The 24032-nt window shown below is 45.5% G+C and overlaps 1 protein-coding gene across 1 annotated transcript in view; it reads right to left on the reverse strand.

Moving 5' to 3' along the window:
* Positions 1-24032, reverse strand: part of PLXNC1 (plexin C1) — a 141354-nt gene that overhangs the window by 13230 nt on the left and 104092 nt on the right. The window contains exons 21-23 of the mRNA XM_063076002.1: positions 21935-22081; positions 9313-9490; positions 7000-7103 (exon numbers count right to left, since the gene is read on the reverse strand). Coding sequence (XP_062932072.1) covers positions 7000-7103; positions 9313-9490; positions 21935-22081 — 429 coding nt within the window. The remainder of the gene's footprint in view (positions 1-6999; positions 7104-9312; positions 9491-21934; positions 22082-24032) is intronic.

The raw sequence follows: 24032 nt of genomic DNA on the forward strand, positions 1-24032 counted from the left end.
AATTTCTCTTCTGACCTGCTGCATGTTGGTTATCAGAAAGTACAAGCCTGCCTAGCAAGCGCCGAAGAATTAAAACCTAATCTCCTTCAAGTTGCACCCACAGAGGGAGGAAGACAGAGCAAGGCCCCCCAACACAGCTGTCCAGCCAGCTGTGTCCAGCCAGCCGCTAAGTTTAGGTCAGAGGGCTCCTCCAACTGGTGTTCATGACATCTTGTCAGGGGAAGTAGGGTCTGTGCAGGGGCTGGCTGTGGCCAGCAGGCCTCTGCAAAGTGTCTCCAGCAAGGATTCTTAACTCTTATTGAACTCTAGGAGTTTGCTGTTATTACCAAACATCCTCTCCTTTCTCCCTTGAGCTATTCATTGTTTTCTGGCTGATTTTTCAATTCTCCTCCATTTTTGATGCAATTAAAGTAGACGCTCTGTGCAGGCACCCCCTTAGCAATACTCAGATGCTGAGTTTATGAGAGTGTTTGAAAGTAGTTACAAAATTCCTCCCCATGAAGAGCTGGATATGCTCTGTTTCTAAGCCAATAAATATCTTTTTATAAAAGGAAGCTGGTGATTCATTCTGGGTAATTGTCAAAGAATGAATCCCAAATGGATCCCGTTGAGTGTTGAGCCAATACTTCGCTACTGTCAGATGCTTTGTTTTGCCAAAAGCGAGCACCCTTCTCTATAATCACAAACACCATGGATGGGCCTTCCGATAGGGCGTGCTGCCAAAAGTTCAAATGTCTTTGCAAGAGCTGGCAAGGACTCACTGTTGGCACTGTGCTCAGGCATTAAGACAGCATTGACGCAGCTCGTACCGAGGAAATTTTACTCTGAAATTATCTCCTGAGAGCAAGTGTAAAAGCATTTTATTAGTGGATGAGTTGTGTGTGTGTGTGAGAGCATGTATGTATGTGAGCGTATTTCTAACTTTTCACAGCTGCTCGAGGGCTGGAACATTTCCCCCCCATGTGACAATTTAACAATGTTATAAAGACAGAAAAATAGTTTATTTACAGATGTTTGTGGGGAGAAAAGGTTTCTGTTTTCTACTTCCCACAAGTCAGCTGCTGCTGAGTGAAGGACAGAAATGCCTTTTTGAAAAGTGCCGTGGAATCCACAGTGTTAAAAATATAATGCTGTTTGTTCCATCTGAGGAGCTCCAAATGCTTTCCTAGGAGTGACTCATTAATCGTCCCGCACTCCTGTGAGGCAGGGAGTGTCCTCTGGGCCCCTACTTTAGGGATGAAAAGCAAATTAAATCAAAGAAAGATTAATGTCACTAGATGGATCTGTGGCAGGAATGCTTCTCCAGCCCAGAGCAGAACTGGTACACAGAGCAACTTCAAATTAAATTCCTTCCAGTCTCGCAGTGTTCCGGGATGCAATGTGACAACAAGGCGATACCCCTCCAGTGGTGGCCAGCCCATGTTGGAATGTGGCAGAGATGTCTGTGGACTTTTCCGTCATCAGAATTATGAGCTGTGACCACACAGGGAGAAACAGACCCATGTCCACAACTTAAAGTCACCTAAAATAAACAGGAGCTACACATCCTCCAAACCATTTGCAAGTTCAGGTGAGATTTCTTTATGGTAAGATACCATTTTTACGGCATAATTTGGAGATAATTCCATAAAAATAGATTTTCTAGAAACATAAGGTTGGATTTATATTTAACCTTATGAAGTTGCCATTTTTGTAGGTAAAAATGGTCAACTATTGCAATATCATATTATTGAGCCTAAGAGAAATGCTGGAATTTTAGCAACAAATTTGATAGAATATTATGAGTATGGTCTGAATATTGTGATACTTTTTTCCTTATATAAAGAAAAAATATGAAAACACAATAATCAACACAAATCACCGCATGGAAACCCTTACTGGTATCTCTCATTCCTGAAACTGCCTTTTCTGCTAAAACAGTATTTTATTGCTTGCCCACTGTCAATACTGTCCTCCCCTCAGCTCTTCTCACTGACGCCCAAGGCTGGAAATGGATGAAAAAGGAATCTTTCTTCTCAGGGCCAGAGGGATAACCTTGCTCAGTCCTTCAGCGAAGGGGACTCAGGGCTCACCAGAGCATTTGGAAGGGGCTGTCACAATATTCTCAACAGGCACATCAAATCACACCCGAGGTTCCTGACACTCAAGGAAGGGGCTTAAAGGATTCTTGAAACTAGAGAAAATGCCCATAGGGCTTCTGCTTCTTGCTTACGAAGAAATTAACTCTGGGGCCACTAGCAAACTCCCTCTGAGGACTATTAGAGATAACCCCGAGGTCGTCCTTCCTCCTGTGGGAGCGAGGCCTCGAAGAGTGTGTGTGAAATGGGGAACCTAAGTGCTCCAGCTGCTCTGGTTGGGTTGGTGGTGTGCCTGAGAGAGGCCTCCCTTCTAAGGAAGGTAAGTGTCATCTTCTTCAAGGACTGCTGGCCATAAAGGATGTTAAAGTAGGATTAGAAATAGGGAAGCGTTTTGATAAACTCACAGATTTTAAGAGAAGTCACCCTTTTGGATGCAACATCAGAGAACGTAACTTCAAGGATTTCTTGTAAATCGGGCCCAACTCTCCAGCCAGGCTGCTTCGGAGGTTAGGAGCATGGGCTGAAATCCTGGCTCTGAGTAGAGCCACGGTCTCTACAGAGATTCCTTTTTCATCTGCTTCCAGCCTTGGGGAGTCAGCATGAGGAGCTTGTGACCTTGGCCGAGTTTCTTAGCCAGCCTGGGCCTCAGAGTGAGAATAAAGATAGTGTCCGCCTCACGGGGCAGCAAAGAGGACCAAAGGAGTTGCAGTTGGTGAAAGCCCTCAGAACAGTGTGTGGTACACAAGAAGCTCTACCTATATTTGTCAACTAAATGAGTAAGTAAAGATGGTCATGCTGCAAGGAACCTTTACAGACAGTCTAATCCCTTTGTTTTAGTATCACAGATGACACACCTGACCAGAAGGGCTGCTGACCTTAACTAACAGACCCTTTGGGACATTCCTACGAGCTTTAAATATCTTTTGGTGACAAATTTGGTGTTAGCAGTGACCACTTCTGCATTAGCACACATCTGTTATGAGGAACATTCTTCAACAACATAGTGGTTAAACGTCTTTTCTGCCTCTCAGAACCTCATAGCTCAAAATGAGAGTTGCAGTCTGCAGAGCAAATTTCCTGCCCAGTGTGCCTGTCCTGCACACTTGAGGGCATTTCACACAAAGGTGTGGGTGTGATAACATAGTCCAGGGAAAGGTCACAGGTGAGAGGAAAAAAGCCTGGACCCCAGAGAAAACATCCTGCCATAGTCCCATGAGCAAGCTTGCCCCCACCCCCCAGACACATGCACATTTGGTTAATCGGCTCCAGAACACAATCTCCATCTCCTTCGTAGTAAATGCTAAGCAAGCACTGGGAAGGGTTTGATTTAGGGGAGAAAGACTTCTCTGGCTTAATGTGTTGGTAAAGACATTGGTTCGTTTAACCCATTGTCTGCACAGGACAGAATGAGACTGGAGCAGAATTTGTCCTCCTCTGTGTTCTTCTGATGGAAAATGGGAGTAATAACGGCACCTGCCTCGCAGGGTTGTGAACGTTAATCGAGTGAATGCATGTGAACAGTGTCATCTTACAGAAAGCGATTGCCATGACACTGGGAGTTGGCAAGAATGCCATCCAGTAGGTGACAGGGCATTGCCAGCAATCTGGGGTTCTGGGGGTTGCATCTGGTCCATGAGATGCTGTAGTTTTGCTATGCCCTCAGATCCCCTCTAGAAACCTGATCTTCAAATATACAGAGAGTAAATCATTCAGAGGAGACCAGCCACACTCAATTTTTCCTAAATGGGCTCACACGCCAGCAGCAGGGACTTTGTTTAGGTAGTAGGAGGAACTGGCCATCACTAAAGATTAACTTTAAAACCTAACTAATTTGGACTAATTGGAGGGAGGTGAGTCTGAATCACTGAAAATTCCGAATTAGACCCTGTCTTTAAATGAAATATAGTTTCTTGCTTTCAAGTACATACAGTGACTCAAACTAAGGCGCTTTAGTAAATGAATAAGAGGGATAATTAGCATCTTGTCTCTTTGGAGGGAAATGCAAGTGCTTGAGGAGAAAATTTTTCTTTAATGAAAGGGAAAAAGCAAACTTCAGCCCAGCCCTGTCAAATTACTCCAAATTTTGAATCTGTGGAGGCGCTACTAAATCAAGTATAGATTTAGGCGGCTGAGGGTGGTGGAGGATGCTTTTCTCTGAGCAGTCTTCAAAAAACAGGGCTTTTGAAATGGTCCAGGCATAGACAGCACTGGCCCAATGACCTTCCCAGTTCCCTTCAAGCTCCCTGCATTTATGTGCCTTAAGGCTTAGCTTTTTAAACATAAGGAGAATCCGTTAAGCCCTCGTGTCCTAGTCTTGTCGTTTATTACCACCATGCAGCAATGCCGGGGTATGAGGCCAATAAATCATTTGGACGGGAAGTGACTACAGGCCGGATTAATTTCATTATCATCCCTAAGCAGATAGATGTCTAGCACGGCCGATGTCTCCAGTGGAGAGTGATGTTCTATCTCTTCTGACAGGCCTTTCCCTTGCCAAGCAGACAGCTATGGAGGTTCTCCCTTTCCCCCTCTGGAGTGACTTGTCCTACCTTTCCCTGTTAATGGCAGTGAGTGGCCATGCCCCCTTCCTTTGGGGCCCACCCCATGCCACGTGGTTGCTGAAGGATGCTGACAACTTGCTGAGACAAGTTTGTTGTCCAGACCTAAGGAGAGAAGGAGATGGCCTGCAGGTATCTGAACCTGAACTTCAAGTGATGCTGTGATAAGCCTTCCTCTAAGCACGTCCACTCAGCTTGGCAGCACCTCTGACTCTCACCTCTTCCATCCATTACATTCCCTCGGGAGCAGTGTTTCTCCAAGTGTGGCCCACGAATGCCCTGTATTCCTGAGCCCAGGAATAGATGCTTTTAGAAAGCTCTCTGGGATTTTTACAAACTCCAAAAGCTAGGAACGACTGCTCTTGGCAAGATGATTCCAAGGTCGGGAAGTCTGAGCTGTAGGAGAGTTAGCATGAGAGCGAGTTGCTATCTGTGGCTTTCTCTGCTGGGTCCCCTCCAGCAAGGCTGTGGGGGACAGCACCCACTCAGGTGTCAGCCAGACTGGGTCTGAGACCCACTCAGCTGAAGAGCCCAAAAATGAGGTATTCTCTGTTCTTGGCTGTTGTCCAGAAAACTCTGCTTGAGGAAAAGCCTCAGCTTCTTCCTGGGTAAGGGGAGGACCTGGCAGAGTCCAAAGTCCTTCCTGGTATGGGCCTGTCTCCCTGGGATTTTATAGCCATGAAAGACAGGAGACGCCTCCTCTCCCAGTGTCCTGTGAAGGTGCTCCTCCTCCTGTCCTCTCCAGCTCTGGACAAGCACCTACATCTAGGCATCTTCTCAGCCATTGCCGGGTGCCACACTGACCCCTCCCTCGCCCCACCATCTCTCCCACTGCACAGCTTGTAGCATCCGCTTCCTGAGCACCCCCGAATCCATTTGCTGTCTCCATGTCCAGAACCACTGCGTTATTTCTGGGCAGCGTCGCTCCCCACCTGAAATTCCTCAGCAGCTTCTAATGGGTCCCTCTCTCCAGGTTTGTACCCCTTCTACCCAGGCCCCATGCACAGCCACAATCATTTCCTGAAAACAAATCTCCCCTGCTTAAGGCCCTCCAATGGCTTCCCACTGTTCATGGATAAAATTCACCCTCAGGAAAAAGCTGACCGGGCCCTGCATGATCAGCCCCCTTCTTGCCTCCCTCCCCACACTTCTCCCCTCCCTCCCCTACTTCTCCCTCCCCTCACTTCTCACGAGCAAAGGCTCTGAGAGGATACAGACCCTATAGTCAACTATCTGGATCCAAATCTGGCCCCGCCACTGACTGGCTCTTAGTAAACTCCCTGAGCCTCAGCGTACCCATCTACAAAGCAGGCACTATAATAGTGCCTACCCCATAGGACTGCTGTAGGATAGGAAGAGCCCGAGTGAAGGGGAATGCTGGGGACAGCGCCTGGCACAGAGCACGTGCTCCCTGCGCACGGCTGTTATGGCCCTCACTGCAGCCTGCTCCTCTCAAGTCTTGGCCAGTCTAAAAGTCGTTCTGTTGAAGAACACGCATGTTCTCCTTCCCTGCTGGCGCCCTGTCCCAGCCTGGCTAGGTTCTCCTCATTGTTTGGGTCTCAGCTCAGTCCTAGCTTCTCCAGGGAGCCTTCCTGGATGCGCCAAGCTGCAGCACAATCACACAGCAAGGTGTGGCCTCAGTCCTTGTCTCCCCTTCCTCCGCCATCCCTCCCCAGGGCTGCAGAATGAGTCCCAGTGTCCACTGTGTTCGGGAACCTTCCCTGCCTCCTCTCTCGTTATGTGCGGGCTTCTCCAGCACTCAGATCTCTGAGAAGTCACGGGTGCCCCTCACCGACCCCCACCGTCTCCCAGCATGGGGGTCGAGAGGCCAAAGAAGGCATTGCCAAATATTGCAAACAGGAAATTCAGAACTTCTTCAGAAACAAGGACCCTACACAAAAGGTTCTGAGGTCTATTGTGAACACAGGAGCAGAGGAGCAAGGTGAGACTTAGGACTTTTGCAGGCTTTGTGCAGCATCAAAGAACTTGGCACCCACCGGGAGCTGAATGATAATTCTCCTGTGGCTTTGCTGAGGAACGTACTTCACCAGCCCAGAGAAGCTCGTCAAGGTGAAGCTTCTGGCCTAAACTTCAGGACTGAGAGTGGTCAGGAGACATGAAAAGAGAAGCCTTTGCAGAGGGGACGCGCGAGGAGTATACCACGAGACACAGTAATTCATGGCTCTTCTAAACAAGCAACTAAAGAAAACCTCAGCCCCAGAAACAAGCAATCTGCAAATTATTCCAGGAAATCGGTGGAAGTCCTAGATTTTAAAAAAGAATTTACGTGTTTCTGGAGATCATCTAATCCAACCAGGATTGGGGATGAGGAAGGAGATGTTGGGGCCAAGTCTTGTTCTTACCTCATAGTGGCCAATGGTATTTAGCTTGGTTATTCCATCTTCAAGAATCACAGAGGAACTGTCAATATCCAGAAGTTCTTTTTGTCGTGTGCCCACTTGAAGCTCTGAAAAAAAAGGGGGGGGTGGACATTTTTTCCTCTTTTAAAATGACAATGAGAAATTTCAAATGCCACTCTGTTCCTCTCACAAATATTACTTATAAATTTATAAAACTTGAATAAAGTGGTAAATCTTCATGTGAAGATGTGGAGATATTTCAGCCAGACTGGCAGACTGAATTTCGTTTTGTTTTTGTTTTGTGTTTAGGGCTCTGACGTTTAAGGCAGCTTTTTCCTGAAGCTTTTACTCTGAGGCTAAGCTTGAAAGTGAAGCATCCTCCGAGGGACTAAGGTCTTCAGAAAATTCAGGAAGCAAATCTGTATGCTCACACGCGTGTGTGCATGCATTCACAAACAGAGGTGCACTGTGAAGCGTCTTCTGTAGGTTCCTGCGGGAGAGGCACCGGTGTGCTAGTGTACCAGCAACCTCTGGCCTAGAGGCTGCCAACCTGTGCTCTAGGGTCAGAAGGTGGTCCACAAATGTGTGTTTTTTTAAACCAGCACAATGTTTTATGACTTATTATTTTAATGTCAACTCAGCACCAACACTTAAAGATCAGAAGATCGCACATAAAACTTTGGATTTCTGATTTCTCTTTTGAAAAAATGGAATGATCTGGTAACACAGACCCTGCAGCCCGCATGGCAACCATTGGCTGAAGCTAAATGGCACTGCCCCTCTTAGACGGTGGGTCTTTTCCCAATTAAGTCAGGCCCCACCATTTCCTATTTTCCTAGGTACAACACCCCTTATTTATATACTTTCTGCCCATTTGGGCATGTGAGTTTGTAAGCCTCTGCTGTAAGAGCTCTGAGTACAGCTGCTTCTGGTGTTGGATTTCAACATAATTTATGGCTGGTTTCAAAGCCTCTGCCTCTGGTTTCCTGAGGCCTGCCTTGGAGGTAGTTTGGGAGATCAGCAGGCACGCAGAAGCCTGACACGGCTAACAGGCTGTGTCCCACTGACCACTAGGCTACAGCGTGATGCCAACTGCTTGTTCTCCCTGCCTTCCCACTTTAGGATGCGAGGGACACCTGACTGGCACAAACCGGAAAAAGCGTGAGGATGCTACTGCAGACTCATTGGTGGCAGGACTGAGGCTGTTGGGCTGGGTGTGCCCACGTCCTTCGTGGCCAGAGCCACATGTTTGTGAGGTATATATATACTCAGGGCAAGGAAGTTGATGGTCCAGGGTCAGGTCCTGGTTTCCTGGCTGGGGCTGCCCCTCTGACCCAAATGAGCTAAAGTGGTGTTCAAGCCGCCCAGCAGTCCATCCAATGGAAAGAAACAGAAGAGAGGCGGCGGAGAGGCGCTTTAGCCGCCCTGCCTTCTTTGAAGCCAGGTCACTTGTAGCTACACCTTTGCATGGTCTCACTCAAATTTCCCAGACCCTGCCTGGAGGCTTTTCTCAATGGCCTTTCAGCAAGAGGTTTGACTTGGAGGCCAAGTGGGAGGATTTTAATTGCCTGCTTAGTCGAGACCTACAACTAAACATGGAGGGGAGATGAACCTCGTTATGGTGTCTGTCACTCTGCGATTTTACTCTTCTTTCCTGTCCCATTATCTGCTATAAAATCCCACGACAGTCTCCTGGGAGGGCTACACGGAGCTCAACTTTAAAATGTGGATGAACGTGTGAGTGAAATGGAGCCCTGTTCGCTTGCTCACGCATATGCTCTCCTTTCAGTGTACCAATAGAGCCCGAAAATGAATTCACAGCAGATGCTGCTTCATGTGGGGGGAGGATGGAGCATATACTTAATGCAGGGTGTGATCAGCAGAGAGGAGGATGACCTTTCTAGCATGCTGGAGTTCACACCCAGAGTCTGAGCCACCCACTAATGACACGCTCAGTATCACAACAAACAAATCAAATGCCAATGTGAAATGCAACACACGCAGAGGGCACAGGGTTTACACCTTTTTGTAGTTCTCGATGCAAGGTGATTCCATCCGGTCTCAGGGTCAGCAATCTCATGAATCTGATTTACAAACATAATATTTAAAAAACCATCATCTGTGAAGGATTATGCTTCCTGGGAAGAATCATGATGCTCCCAAGAGAGCAAAGCTGTCTCTAGGTCCCTAGACATGCCCTCTGGGAACAACTGGGCCATATATACAAACAGAAGCTGCTGGGGGAAGGAAGGGAGGAACGGTGGGAAGGGTTAGTCATCAGAGAACTGGGACAAAGTAGCTCCTGCATCGACTTACCGAGACCAATTTCATTGAGCTGAAGTCCATACGGGGAGCCATTTTTGCTTAAGAATGCTTGGAAAATCTTTTCTTTGGCTTGGCCTATGGTATCACAATCAAGAACATTGACTGAAATATTCCGACAGACATCTGCACTCTCGTTTTCTGGGATTTTTTCAAAGACGACGTTTAATGCCTGCAAGAATGCAAGCAGGTATCCAAGTCTATTAGATAATTGCAATCTGAAAGGCACTCACAAAAGACACAAATGTTGGCGAGTCCTACTAATACCTCTGACAGCACATTAGCAAACACCATATCACATTATACTACTTTAATCTTTTCTCCATAATCCATTCTTTTCAGGGACAATGGAAAGGAAAACAGAAAGTTAAAACTCTCATGGTAGAGCAAGCATTGAATAAATATATGAGAGTAAAACATACATACACATAAATATTCTAAAAATGGTGATTTCTAAGTTCATCCTCAAAGGAGGGGAAAAAAAAAGAATTGGATAGTTTCCACAGTAGATGAGTGTGATTATCTTTTTTATTAACAGGACCACAGAGTACCAGAAGTGAAGTTTTCAGGTGACAGGAAAGGTTACCAGGTCCCTGTATTGATCATGCCAAGGAGGTCACTTTTCAATATGCAGCACTAATTACTGTAACATTCATCTCCCCCTCCACTTTCAACATCTTCAGTCAGCCAGTTTCTGGAGCTCTCATTAAAACACTGGGATCCCCACCCTGTACTATTATTCTTGCATTAATTTACATTTCAGTGCCACTACTTAACGTTTTGTCAGTTAACATCCTCCCTGTGTAGCGAAACCTCAGAATCAGACAATGGGGGAAGTAAGGCCTTTGTGCTATGTGAGAACACAGAACTAGGGAATATTTCAAAATGAATTTAAAAGCAATTTCTGCTTTGCTTTTTCTAAGAAGAATAAACAGATCTAAAACAACAAAGTTTTACCTAGGACAGACCCTCAGAGGAATTGATTCAGGGAAGAGCTAAGAGTATTTTGTAAATAGCATAACAGTTTAGATTCTAAGGCACCTTGGTAATCACTCAGTCAGAGAGACTAGGGTATGGTGTGAAATGCACAATTTTTTTTAAATGTTTTTGAGCCCGCTTAATGAGGGAATGTAAAAAGATCAAGTAATGGGAATGTTAACAAATAAAAACACAAATATGGAGAATGGGGGACCCTTAGGATTACCTCAACTTTAAAACGTGTAAACGTGTATAATAACAGTACCTGTCTTCCAGCCTTGTTATGGTGATCACATGAGACAATGTATTCAAAGCCCTAGCACGGGGCCAGGCTGCTGGGAAGGGCTCCGTGGTAATAATAATGGTAATAATAACTTATTAACTTGATACAATTATTATTACTGTTAGTATTGGTATGCCTTCATTTGGAAACAGAGACTCAGCCCACCTAGAGCACAGGACTTCCACTCCATGCTCTGCATCTCTATCAGAATAAAGAGGAAGCTGCCAGCAAGGGGAATGGGGCAGACTCCTGAGGTTAATCCCAGCCCACCGCTAACCTGCTGGGTAACCTCTCAGCCCACCATTAACTAGCTGGGTAACCTCTCAGCCCATCACTAACCAGCTGGGTAACCTCTCTGTATTTCTTGCCTGCAAAGTGGGAATAATAACAGTATTTGCCTCCTGTGGTTCCTGTGATGATGAACTGAATTAACCACGTAGCATGTAGAATGGTGTCCTGCTATGAGTGCTCGGGAGATAATGACTTATGGACCACTGACATGGACGTGGGGCTTCTGAAACTCTGGGAAGGTTCTTAGGGGCATGTCTTTTCTTTAATGCTGCTATGGTCTGAATTTTTGTGTCCCTCCAAATTCAAATGTTGAAATCCCAACCCCCAACATGTAGCCTTGGAGGTGGGGCCTTTTGGGAGGTGATTAGGTAATGAGGGCAGGGTCCTCATGAACTGAATTAAGTGCCCTTATAAAAGAGACCCCAGAGAGCTGCCCTGCCTCTTTCACCATGTGAGGGCACTGTGAGAAGGTGCCAGCTATGAGATAGTGGGCCCTCACCAGTCACTTAATCTGCTGGTCCCTTGTTCTCGGACTTCCCAGCCTCCGGAACTGTGAGAAATGAATTCCTGTTATTTATAAGCCATCCAGGTTATGTATGGTATTTTGTTATAAAAGTTCAAGAGGACTAAAACAAAGGCCTTTAAATCTTGTCCCTACAATCCCATTTATAATTACACAAAAGTAAACTTTGGTCCAGTCCTTACCAAATGATTAAAACTCTGATTAGTGGAATCTGAACTCTGGGGATCACCAGTGATCTCAGTGTGGCCTTTGCGAGTCTCCTTCCTAGGACAGAGTCATTCCCTTGCCTGCTATCAGAGAATGTTTGTGTTCTAGGCCAGAGACCCACTCACTAGGAAAGACTTTAAATGTTTCTGCTCACAAACAAAAACCAAAAAAAAAATGGACAGGAAAGAAGTCAGGGAGTGCTGGGTGAGGAAGGTCTAGAAAGATCCAACGTGGCAAAGCCTCATACCCCCAGTCCTCTCCCTTGCCTCCCTTTTTAAGCAACATTTATTAGGGCCTTTGGGGCCAGACACTCTGTCGAACACATTTCAAGACACAGTTTTAATCCTCCCGACATCCTCTAAAGTGTTATTACTGTCATCCCCATTTTAGAGTGAGGAAACTGAGGCACAGAAGGGCTAAGTGAGTTGCTCCAGGGACATAGCTGGTAAGTAGCAGAGCCAGGAGCAGACACCAGATTTGCTTAACCACAGAGAAGGTGCCATGAACCACTCAGCTACGGAGTCCCTCTCCCACCACCCTGGCTCTCCCGCACTCCCCCTGGCCCCACCTGCAGCTCAGGTCCCTCCTGACCTCCAGGAACCCTGTCTTGGGCCAGGCTGTAAACAAAGTCTTACACTGGACCCCCCCACAAATGGGAGCTCAAAGGGGGCAGAGTGAAGGGGTAAATGCCAGTCCCACCACCTGCCGTCTAGGCAGGCTTACCTGGGTCTCGCCATATTTCTCTACGAGTCAGTCTCCTTGTGGTGGGGAGTAACTGCAGTCAAGCTATTTCACAGGAGTTTCCCAAGATAAAGACGAATGGAAAGCACCTTTTAATCAGAGCTCCAGCGATCCCAGCTTGTTTAATAGTTTTATAGGTATTTGTGAAATAACATTCTGTTACTACCTAAAGGGCACCATTGTCTTTAACAAAAACACCTCTTTATAGGCAATAAATGTTCTTCTTAAAAACATAACCAAAAGAAAAAAATCTTAACTGGATGTAAAATAATGTAAATCTGCCACTGCCTCCACAGCTAGATGGGTGGAAAAGAGGTAAAATGGCATTTTACAGAGTCCACAGGGAATTCTGAGAGTAAATTCAGACACAAATTGATTTGTGTTCATTTTTTATGCTGCTAACACTTAGTGCTCAAACAGCAGTTTCCTAAAGTGTAAGTGTAGTTGAGTCTGTCAGTGTCTGCCCTGGCTCTTAACATCCCAACCCCCCGACTCTCCCCACAGCTCAGAAGCACACATGGGGCCTCTGTACTACCCCAGAGGGTGTGACAACGTGGGGTCTGCCTTCAGCCACTGTCCTGCATCAGGGAGGATCCCCCAGTGGAAGCAACATCTTTCCAGCACCACCCCGTCCTGCCCTGCAATCAAAGCTCATTTAACCAGAGTCTTCTCTGTGCCCTACTTGGTGTTAGGGGATTGGTGTAGGAAAGACCTTAAGACACTGTCATTGTTCTTAGATAATTCACAATACATTTGGGACACAAAAGCATCATCTATGAAACAATATTCACCCATCAGGCCTAACTACCAGCCTCAGTAAGTGTTCACAGGGAGCCCTGAGTAGGGAGGATGGGGACTGAGGGCCTGAGCACCAGGCACAGCATCAGACCCCTCGATTCTCTGCAGTGGGGGTGTGGGCAGGTTATCTAGCTTTTCTGAACCTTAAAATTCTCATTGTTCCTGTCTCAAAAGAGTGATAGGATCACTAAATAGTGACATGCAATAACAGCAAATTAAGAATGCTTTATATGTCATTGTTTTAAACGATGTGTCTATTAGTGTATATAAATTAATCTCAGAAACAACCCCATGAGGTAGATTCTATCACTCTTCCTATTTCACAGATGAGAAACTGAGGCACAGACAGGTTAAATAAATTGTACAAAGTCACCCAGCAAGAAAATGATAGAACCAGGCACTCTAGCTCCATGTTCTTAAACACTTGAGGACCCTGCCTTTCAAAATATGAGTATGTTTTGTAAATTAAGCATAGTCCAAATCAATGGGATGGCAATTAATTTTCAATACCAGTAAAAGGTTAAAGTGCTCTAAAATGTACACTGGTCTCTTCCCCAGAAATCTGCCCTTCTTTTAAGAGGAACTGCTCTGGCTCTCCCTGTTTCCTTTGCGTGAAAGTGTCAGCAATGCTGGGGTGACAGATATGGTTGGTTGTCCAACTGACAGCTATCCCTCCTCCTTCACTAACAAAAGCCAGTTATTGACAGCAGTGGGCCCAGCCTAGGTTAGGAAGCGTGATTGGTGGCAACTCCCTTCACTTTCTTCCCCAGGGACTAGTCATGTAACCCAGCTCTGGCCAATAACACATAAAAGGAAACATTTCCAACCCTAACAAAAGGGGAGAGAAGTTCTTGGAGCTGTGGCAGCCACCTTGTGACTAGGAGGGCGGGACCAAGAGGAGCACAGAGAGGGTGACTCAAAGCCATGACACTGCGGGTGTAGGGACCAGGCTTAGAGCTGCTTATCTCTAGACTTTCTGCTCTGAGGTGCAATTCCATGCTCTTACTATCTCAGGCACCCATTAGTCCGATTTTTTCTTATAGCTAAATACACTCAAACTGACAGAGCTCACTTTGTTGATGTTGAGGTAGGTAAATTCATTTACCAACACATTAACTTTTCACCTCCTGCGTGCAGGGCACTGTGGGTGATGCAAAGTAGAACCTGGCAGTAGTAGTCTGGCCTGGGAAGTACTAGCAGACCAGGAGAAGGACTGTGGGACCTACACAACAAATTCTAACAGCAGGTAGAATATGGCAGGTATAGATGGAGTGTTTTAGGGGTTCACAGAGATATCATCTCTAGCTTAGAAAGGGGGTTTTCAAAGAAGAGAAATCTGGGAAGGCTGCATGGAGGAGGGGGCATTTGAATAGGGTCTGGAATGGAGCTGCAGTACATGACAGAGGTCTCTGGACCATGGAGACTAGATAGACTGACGAGAGCAAGCTTCAATCTTTTCCTCATGCTACCAGGTCAGGAAGTCTAGAGAAAGAATCCCATTTCCTTTGGGTGGAAGGGAAGGTGGAGGACTTGTAGACCATGCTTGCTCTTCCAAAACCACCACCTGCCATCTGAGAGAGAAGCCCCGTACTAATTACAGAAAAATAAAATAGTAAAGAACGGAATGCTGTAATAGGTTTCTAATAATAATAGCCAGCACTTACTGAACACTTATCATGTACCAGGAATGAATTTGCTAATTCATTTAATCCTCACAACTGTGCTATGAAGTGGGTACTATTCTTAGCCTCATTTAACAGATGAGGAAACTGAGACACAGAAAGGTTTAGACAATTGTTCATGATCACAGAGCTCACTCTTAACTGGGAAGCCAAAAGGCCAGTCAAGGTGGTACACTTCCCAAGGGAAGTCCGCTCTTCTGCGGTGGTCAGTCAATACTATCAGAGGAGACAGGGTGGACACAGGCAACTGGGGAGAGGAGCTCGACCTCCTTACCCTGCTTGGCATTGAACCCCACAGAACCTACTGAATCTGGAGCACCTGTGGCTCAGGTACCACCATGGACATTTCTACAGAGCTCATGTTCACCCAGAATAAAGATGTTCTTTCCCAGCCTCTGCTGCTGCTGTGTGTGGCCATGTGACTAAGTTCTGGCCAGTGACATTAAGCAGATGTGTTATGTGGCAGCCTCTGGGAAACTTCCTTAAAAAACAGCTGGTGACCCTCTGTCCAGCTGGTGACCCCTTTCTACAGCCTGCTTACATCCTCCTGGCTGGAATGTGGAAGGAGGCTAGGGGTGAGCAGACACCTTAGACTATGAGCCCACTGAGGACCACGAGAGAAAAGGGCCTGGGGCTGTGATGACGTCCCAGGGGAGAGGTGCCCCACCAACCCTGGGGCAACCCAGGGGAGAGGTGCCCCACCAACCCTGAACTTCATGTGGGAGAGAAATAAGCTTCTCCGCTGCATAAACTACAGGCATCTTGGGTCTGTGTTTTGTGCAGCCAACTGGCATCCTAATGGATTTGGGAACTGTGCCTATTACCAAGGAGGGTTATTAGAAGAGCAAGGCTGTTTGGAAACTGCACAGCCCAGAACACACAGGGAAGGGAGCAGAATAGAAGGGCCTGGTCCTCTGGAGCATGCCACAAACCAGCCTCTTTTGGGTGGTTGTTCAGGTTTATCAGTGTCATCTCCTGCTCACATCTGCCCAGTGGGATATTATCTGTCACTGGTTGTAAATGCCCAGAAACAGAGGTTATGAGGTTATGTGTAACAGTTTAAATAACAACATATGCACACAGGAATATAAGAAATGCTTCCCATGATGCTGGCTTCAGCTCATCAACTCTCCTGCATCACTCATTATCAATAAATAGCCGACCAAAAAGAATGGTGAGGGGACACTTTCTGCATAGTGGGCCCTCCAGCAGGCAAGAAAAATAGCTCAGACAAGAAAAAATTATTATAAAGGATGAGCACCCACTCTGTGCCAGGCAAGGTGGCTAGACATGTTACATACTTGGGTACTTCAAAAAGATTTGTATTACCTTTTAATTCTGTTTCCATGAACTTTTTGAAGTACCCTAAAGAAATGTACAAGGGTAGCTTTTTATCATCACCTGCTGACAGATAACAAAACAGTTTAGAGAGACTGAATGACCTGCCCAAGGTCCCACAGCCGGTTTGTAAAGTGGCTGAGCCCAGATTCAAACCCAAGACTGTCAGACTCCAAAGCCCACCTCTTCTGTACTAGCCACACAGCACACGGACATACAACCCCTTTCCTGTTTCACTAGTGGGTTCACCCATCACCCTTTCCCACGATTTGGCAGTTTCAGGTATTGAGGAGGAAGAGAAAACAAGCACATAAGCAGGGTCTGGGAGGATGAACAAAAGGCAGGGAGCAGGCATTATCCCATGCAGGAGGTTGATCGGCTACCTCATTGACTCCTCAACCATATTCTCGGCTAATGAGGGCAGGGATGTCGCTGCATCCTTTCTGTAATACTTAGAAAGTAATTGTAAAAGAATTTATTACAAACCAGCAACTTTATCATAAGAGGTCTCAGAGTGATAATTGCTTCCATGAAATAAAACCTATAAAATGTATATTTCTAATTACATTTCGGAGCCAAATGAAAGTCAAGAGAAAAGTCTGGTTTGTATACCAAACTGAATTAAAGAGATAGTGAGAGAGAGAAGAAAAAAGAAAAGAAACCCAGTTCCAGAAGCTCAGGAGAAGCAGCATGAACCCAGAGCTGGAAGTGCAAGTGTCAGAAGAGCTTCTGATCTAGGATCTTTTTTCACGCTGGAGCCGGGGCCCTGGGACATCCTCCCACTAGACTCCTGCTCTAGCCCTGCGCTCGCCCGCCCAGCCTCCCCTCTTGATGCCCTTTTCCTTTCTCCACCAAAGATCAATAGCCCAAAGCTTCCCGGATCAAGTTTTGCTCCCCTAACAGAATAATGGGGCGCAAAGGAGAGGGTAAGGAAGCCTTTTTCCATTTTGAAGAAAAAAACGTCATGGGAAGAATTTCCTCAAATGTAAACTTCTCTCACCCATTTTTCTATACTTGCTAACATTTGTTAACATTTGTCCATCCTCGCATCAAGTGAGAAAAACTGTTTGATTTAGCCCCCAATAATTTATAATTTAGCTGTTTGATTTCACCATTATCACTGTTTTTATTTATTTTTTTGGCTAAGAGCACATGAGTTTCAGATCCGTGCCTAGTGTCAAGGCATTTCCACTGCTGTGTCCTGAGAGGACAGAAAAGAAGGCAACACTTCAGGTTGGTGGGAGGCAGCATTCTAGTTCTTTTCCTCTATTATGTCAAGCTCCTGATTAAGGGCTGGCAAACTTTCTGTAAAAGGTCAGAAGTAAATATTTAAGGCTTTGAGACCCATACGGTCTCTGTCACTACTCAACTCCGCCATTGTAGCAGGAAAGCAGCCCAAGGCAATAAGGAAATGATGGACATTGCTGTGTTCCAATAAAACTTTACAAAAATCAGTAGAGGGGCCACATTTGGCCCACAGGCAATTGTCTGCTGATCCCTGCTCTAACTAACAGTAGCGTCAAATGAAAAGCTGACTTTGACATTGCCAAAAAGACAAATCTAGAAAATGCTTTTTATCTGTATCATGATTTGGATTTGGATAAAAGTTACAACTCTCTAAGGAGTACAAATATAAATAAGGATCCTAACGATGAAATAATAAAGTCACATTTGGGCCATAAAGAAGAAAATTAAATGCTTTTGTATTTAGATAATTAAATTTTTTCTATTTTCAAGATTATAGGCATGAGAAGAAAGGGTATGAATAGGAAAGTCATGAAAGCACCCGTTTAACGTTAATTTTTCATTTTCCATGTCTTGCCATCAACGAGGGAATGATTTACCCAAAATGATTACAAAAAATGGTTTCACTCTGATCAGGAAGCTCAGAGCACTAACTCTGAAGCTAGTAATGGTTTCAGTATTACTGCAAGTCATAATGGAAATGATTTGTACTATGGTAGAGAGAAAAAGAAAAAAAAAGCTCAAGAACTGTTAATTAACTTCACTGATTCTCCACAAATGCTAGGAGTATTAAAAACAAGATTGCTGAAGTGCAAACATCAGGATTTAATGAACAATGGGATGTAATTGAAGTAACAGAGAATGACTCAATTGGGACAGTGGGTTGTTTAATTACGGGAATAATGGATCTTCTGCAAGGACAAACTAAATGGAACAGAAGGAGCTGGGGAGTGGTAGGGAGAGTACCATTAAAGGGAGTACACAGACGAGAGACTCCTGCTAGTGATACCGAGGGCACTGTCACTTACAAAGTCCTGTATTAAACACGATTGTCCCAAAATGGTAACCGCTGGGGAAAAAGCCAGACTGGTGTGCACTTCAATAAATCATCATGGAGGGATTAATATTTCTGCAGGCATGTATCTGTGGTTTTTAAGAATTTCTAATAATCTTAAAGACTTTCTTATAGATATGAGAAGGCGGGCAATAATATGTTTGTCGGAGCACTGTTTCCCAGGGTGCCAAGATGCTATCTCTCAGATACAGCAGACTGGCAAGCTCATTTCCTGGGTTTGAGAGTTCAAAAAACCATTTCATGATTAACTTTGATTACAAGTCAACCTTCTCTTGCTAATTCAGCACACTTACTACGAGTTATTGGTTTTTCTCATCTCCTCCTGAACGTGAAGCAAATGTCCCTTCTCCCATGTGATACATTTTCCTAGAACTGAAATCCTCAAGCCTGCACTAGCTCCTCCAAAGTTTCAGGAGATCTGCTCTGCTCTCGACACAGTGCAAGCTGAGTGAGGGCCTGAGATTCTCCATCAACAAAATCGAATGTGTTCAAAATCTTGCAAAGGGGGAAAATAGCAGAGCCAAAGGTCTTATTCCTCTCCTCGCTGCCCAATCTGAATTCCTGGATCGTGTAGGAAGTCTGCAGTCCCCTGTTGCTAATGTTAGGGCAGGTGGCCACCCTGTTGCCTCACTGAACACCAGCCTGGAATGCCTTGATAGGGAAGGATGGTTTCTTATGGTGCCAGAGCAAGTGTGGCTCTACGGGGCTTTGCTTAGGTTTGAGGAAAGATGGAGGAATTTTCCTCCCAAGATACAAAGAATAAAGCATTACTTCCCAGAGCTGGTTTGTTAGTATAATGATTTCATGTACAAAAAATTGGCAGGATGCCTTTTCGTTCTGGAAAACCCCCACACCTCAGGGAGAGTGCATACTAATTTTAGAGGTATGAAACCTAACTTCTAGGTTGTTATGTGAGGTGCTGTGGTTCTGAGCATTTAGCTGAACAGGAGTGTGGGGGCCTTTTGTCAAACCTGTCCCTGCCACAGTACCAGGCTCTGTCATACTAGGCTGTTCCTGTGGCTGCTCTTGACTTTTCTCTGACTTTCCTTTCCTTGAAAGAATTCACACACACACACACACACACACACACACACACACACACACAATCAAATTTGTTCACCATTCCTTGGTTTTCAATTACATAAACCACCTCAGGGAAATTTAGAAAATCAAGATTTAAAACCACGGTGTGTATATGCCTGGAGTGGGGGGAGGGGAGTGCAAGGAGGAAGAAAGAAAATTAGAAATATGATGGTTCAGGCTGGGGAAACTTGCTTGGAAGGAAATGAAAAACCTTAAATTTTTTATATTGACCTTCTGCTAACATTTTGTCACACAAGCACAGACTGGATCATGTGCCTTCTCTAGAGCTTCTAGTATAATCATCCACCATGAAAGAGAGGTTGAAACAGGTCCAATAAAAGGCATTAAAATCATTTTTAAAGGCAAGGCCCCTCGAAACAAGTGGCCCACCTCCTTTTCAGTCTCAACTCTATCTACCGGCAAATACGATTTTGAAAAGGAAGATTTATATGGATTTCTGAAATCATAATTTTCCATTAGCCTCTTCCCCAGGGGCTATAAAGAAAAAAAATTTCAACAGTCGACATGCATTTCTTCAACATCAAGTAACATTTTGAAGATGAGTTGAGTGTTAACAAATCAGAAACACATGGTCTTAATTGACTGTGAAATAAATAATGTTTCAAAATGAAAGGGAGAAAAAGTGTTCAGATGTAAAGCATTAAAAAGGACTCAAACCTCAAAAGTTGCTTCAGGCATCTGATTTCTTCCCCAATCCCAATCCCATCTTTTCCTTTCTTGTCCTTCATTTTTGGGTGTGACGTTTTCATGGAACTGAACTGCTGCTGGATTCCCTGACCTATAATCACTTGCCAATATTTCTCTTTGGGGACCTTTGAGATGACTAAAATGTTTCTGAGTAAAAGCATGAACATCTCGGTGAGGACCCAGGTCCTGGGTTGGAAGACAAGCTTCCCCTGGTGCATGAATGTTGTGTAAAATTTTATTGACTCTTTTAATCTCACAACACCCCACGAAATGGGCAGACACCGTGATCATCATCCCCATTTTACACATGAGGAGACCGAGGCACAGAGAGGTTTACAAACATGCCCAGTGTCACACAGCAAAACCGCAGCAGACCTGCCTGGCTCCAAAGTTCACACTCTTAACCACTATACCAATACTTCTCGAGCAGCAGCAGCAGCAGCATCGGGGAGCTTGTTAGAAATGCAAATTCTCAGGCCATACCCCAGACCTACTGAATTAGAAATTCTGGGGTGCGTTCAGCTCAGCTTCCCACCTCACGGATGACAGTTGAGCGTGGTGCCATCTTCAGTGGAGGGGTGAACTACATTCAGCAGAGATGGAAAACTCTCAACAGCTGATCTACAGATTATTCTCCTACCCACAGACATAACCATAACACGGTCCGCAGCGATGTGGTGCCTTCTCCAATTAGGGAATGAATTCTTCCAGGATGACGCCACAGTACTCGCCTTTCAGTGCAAAGCCCAGGAGACTCAGCTCCCTTAATGAGCGACTCCCAAACCCCACTGTAATCTTTTCCTCCTTTTCCACTAACGAGATTGTGAAGAAGCCGAGTCTCCACAAAGCTAACAATCAAACCAAAACACAGCAATCTCTTCTTCAAGTCTATATTAACAGAAAAGCATAGAAAATTCTTAAGTAATTCTGGAGATACTTTCCTGCTTGGCTCCCTCTCTAAATTCCTGAATGTGCCCTAAATTGGTCTCTCTTCATTTAGGGAGAGGAGTGGGTGGGTGGGTGGAGTGGGGATGGGTTAAAAGGAAGTTCTCAAATGGGCGAAACCCTCTAGCAGCTAGGCAATCATCTTGCTGCAGTGATTTACAGTGTTCCTCTAAAAATATCTATGAGATCACAGTACATTAAGTGCATGACACCAAACATTTGTAACTAATCCATGAAAATAAAGTAAGGGCGTCATGCTGCATGGGGAATGCAGTGAAATTTGTCTTGTGTTATCGTTCTAAAATAAGACAGCTTCAATTTGGTTGAAATATATCTTCACACATTGTCTTCCCAGAGCAGAGCCATTTGAGAAATTCTGATTGCAATTATAAGTGCTGAATAGGGAGTACTTTGCATTTCCTTTGACAACGCTGAAAGCTATAAGCAATCCTGATATTAAAATCTTTGGAAATTGATGAGTACCCCAGGCGTCATTACAATACTTTCTCCTCCAATCCAAGTAATTAAAATCTATTATGTGAACACGTGTTAATATTTTATCAACGACTGTTTTTAATTAACTAAATGTATGAGGCCTCCCACAGTAGGAATGACATAGTTTCATTTTATGTGACCCCCACCTCCACTCCCTGAATTCCCTGCCAGACTTATTTCTGAGTATTTCTGAGTCTGGATGGGGAGCTTTATCGCGAACATACCACAGTACTGAATTCCGGAACCTGCCACAGCAGCCAGTCTTCGTTAAGGGTGTACAGGGCTTTGCAAGTGATTACATCTACGGGACCCTTGTTTATTTTCTGGTTCAAAGTTGTCACCAGCAAATAGAACGGTTCTCCCACAGTCTCCTTTGGAAAAGACACAAAAGCGACAGTTAGCTTTCTGTGGAATCTACTGTACTTTCCAAAGAATTAAAGTTTCAGTTTATGGCAGTACGACAGGAGACAGGAGGCAGTGTTTTCTAACAATCCACATGAAACTCCCAAGAAAATACATATTGCTGCACTTGGGATTGGGAGCAAAACTCAGGAAACCGCCTCCTCTCCCCAACAAGTATGCATGCCACACACACACGGCGTAGAGTCGGCAGCAACGTGAAGTACACACAGTGGTCCTTTGTGATTTTATGGTTAAGCTTACATATGGTAGACTAACGCTCATAAGTGAGCTAACACCCAAGAATGCTTAGTAGATGCAGAGATCTAACCTTTGTTTACGTTCCTATTTAATTGCCTTTTTTAGCAAACCAAAAAAAAAAAAAAAAGTACGACAACTAGCCTTGGTAACAAGGATAAATGTACGAACATTTTATACATTTGCCAAAAAGGGAGCTTTTTTGGCATTAGCTTTTCATAAGCGAAGTGGCCTTCAGTTAAACAGTCTGCAGCCTTGTGCCCAACCTGTATGCCAGGCTGTCCCACGCTGTCCCCAGACACATCCTGCACAGTCCCCCCTGGTCCCACACCATCCTCAGGCATATCTTGCACAGTCCCCGCTGAGCACCTTTGCTGTTGCTGGACCACAGACATACTCTATCTCCTTTCTCCAGACCAGAGCCAATTCCATGTCCTCTAAGGCTTTTCCCAAACACTCAGGCCCATCCTGATGGCTTCTTTCTCCAAACTCCTGCCACATGCACTTTTTCCTGGATCAGGGGCAACCTCCTCTGCTGTCACTGAAATGCTTCAAATTTGCAGCCACTATGCGTTCAAAAGGACTAGGAGCAGCTCCCGTGGGAGGCCATGTGTTCTGCGTCCACTGCATCCTCCTGAGGCTTGTAGCCCTGGGTCAGCTACGGAGTATTTGCTAAATAAAAAACCTTCTATGATCAAGGGACGTTAGGCCGATCCGTGGAGGAAAACTGCGGCTGGGGCCAGGAACTCAAAGTGCCTTAGTGATGATGAAAAGCCGGCCGTGTGGCGAAGGCTTGAAGCACCGGTTTACAAAGTCCAGCTCTGAATGCAGGATTCCATGGGATCTCTCACCTGCTTTCCCTTGAACAAGTAAATTACCTAAGACTTCTTGCAAGTGTCTTGGGCTCCCACCCCCACCCTGTCCCTTCCTATTTGCTGCAAGAACATTTGCCCTCCCCAGTCCCTGGCTTCCTTTTGCCCCCTTCTGCCACCTGCACCTCATACTGTCCATACCCCACTGGGACCCCTTTATTGCTTTTCTCTCCCCTGTTGACACATCCTTGAGTCTCTTCTTCAGTGCAGGACAGAGGTGGAATGTTCAAAAATTTCCAGGGTGGGGAGGGCAGTGGGACTGGCACATGAAATTGAATTCTTGTGAGAAACTTCCTTTATTCAGTGGTTCACAATCTCACAGTTCTCTTCTCTTTCCCGCCACCCCCTTGTGTAACGTCCTGACCACAAACCTAGAACCCGACTTCTCTCTTTGACTCCAGCACAGATCAGAGACAAGGCTGAGAGCCTCTGTGCAGGGGCTGGATGTGCCTGCAGAGGTTGGAGTCTGGGGAAAGAGGGCTCTCCTGGGCTGGGCCCTGAGGTTTCTTTGTCACCACTGAGCACAATTTCTAGGTGAGTCATACCTGCTGGGATGTGACTCCCCTCTCCCAGGGGCTGAGCTTAGGCACTTAACAGATCAGGGCAGACTCCATCTTCTCAGCACACAGGCGTTGTCTAAGAAGTCTCAGGCCCTGACGCTGTCCCAAGTAATCATGGGACCGGGGTGGGGGGGGATGGTTGGGGGGCGGCAGGGCCAGGGGGAGAGTCACATCAATCCTGTAAGCCCCAATTCCTCCATATGCAAAATGGTCATAAAGATACTTACTCCACA

Source organism: Cynocephalus volans, chromosome 12, assembly GCF_027409185.1.
Source record: "Cynocephalus volans isolate mCynVol1 chromosome 12, mCynVol1.pri, whole genome shotgun sequence".
Lineage (NCBI taxonomy): Eukaryota > Metazoa > Chordata > Mammalia > Dermoptera > Cynocephalidae > Cynocephalus > Cynocephalus volans.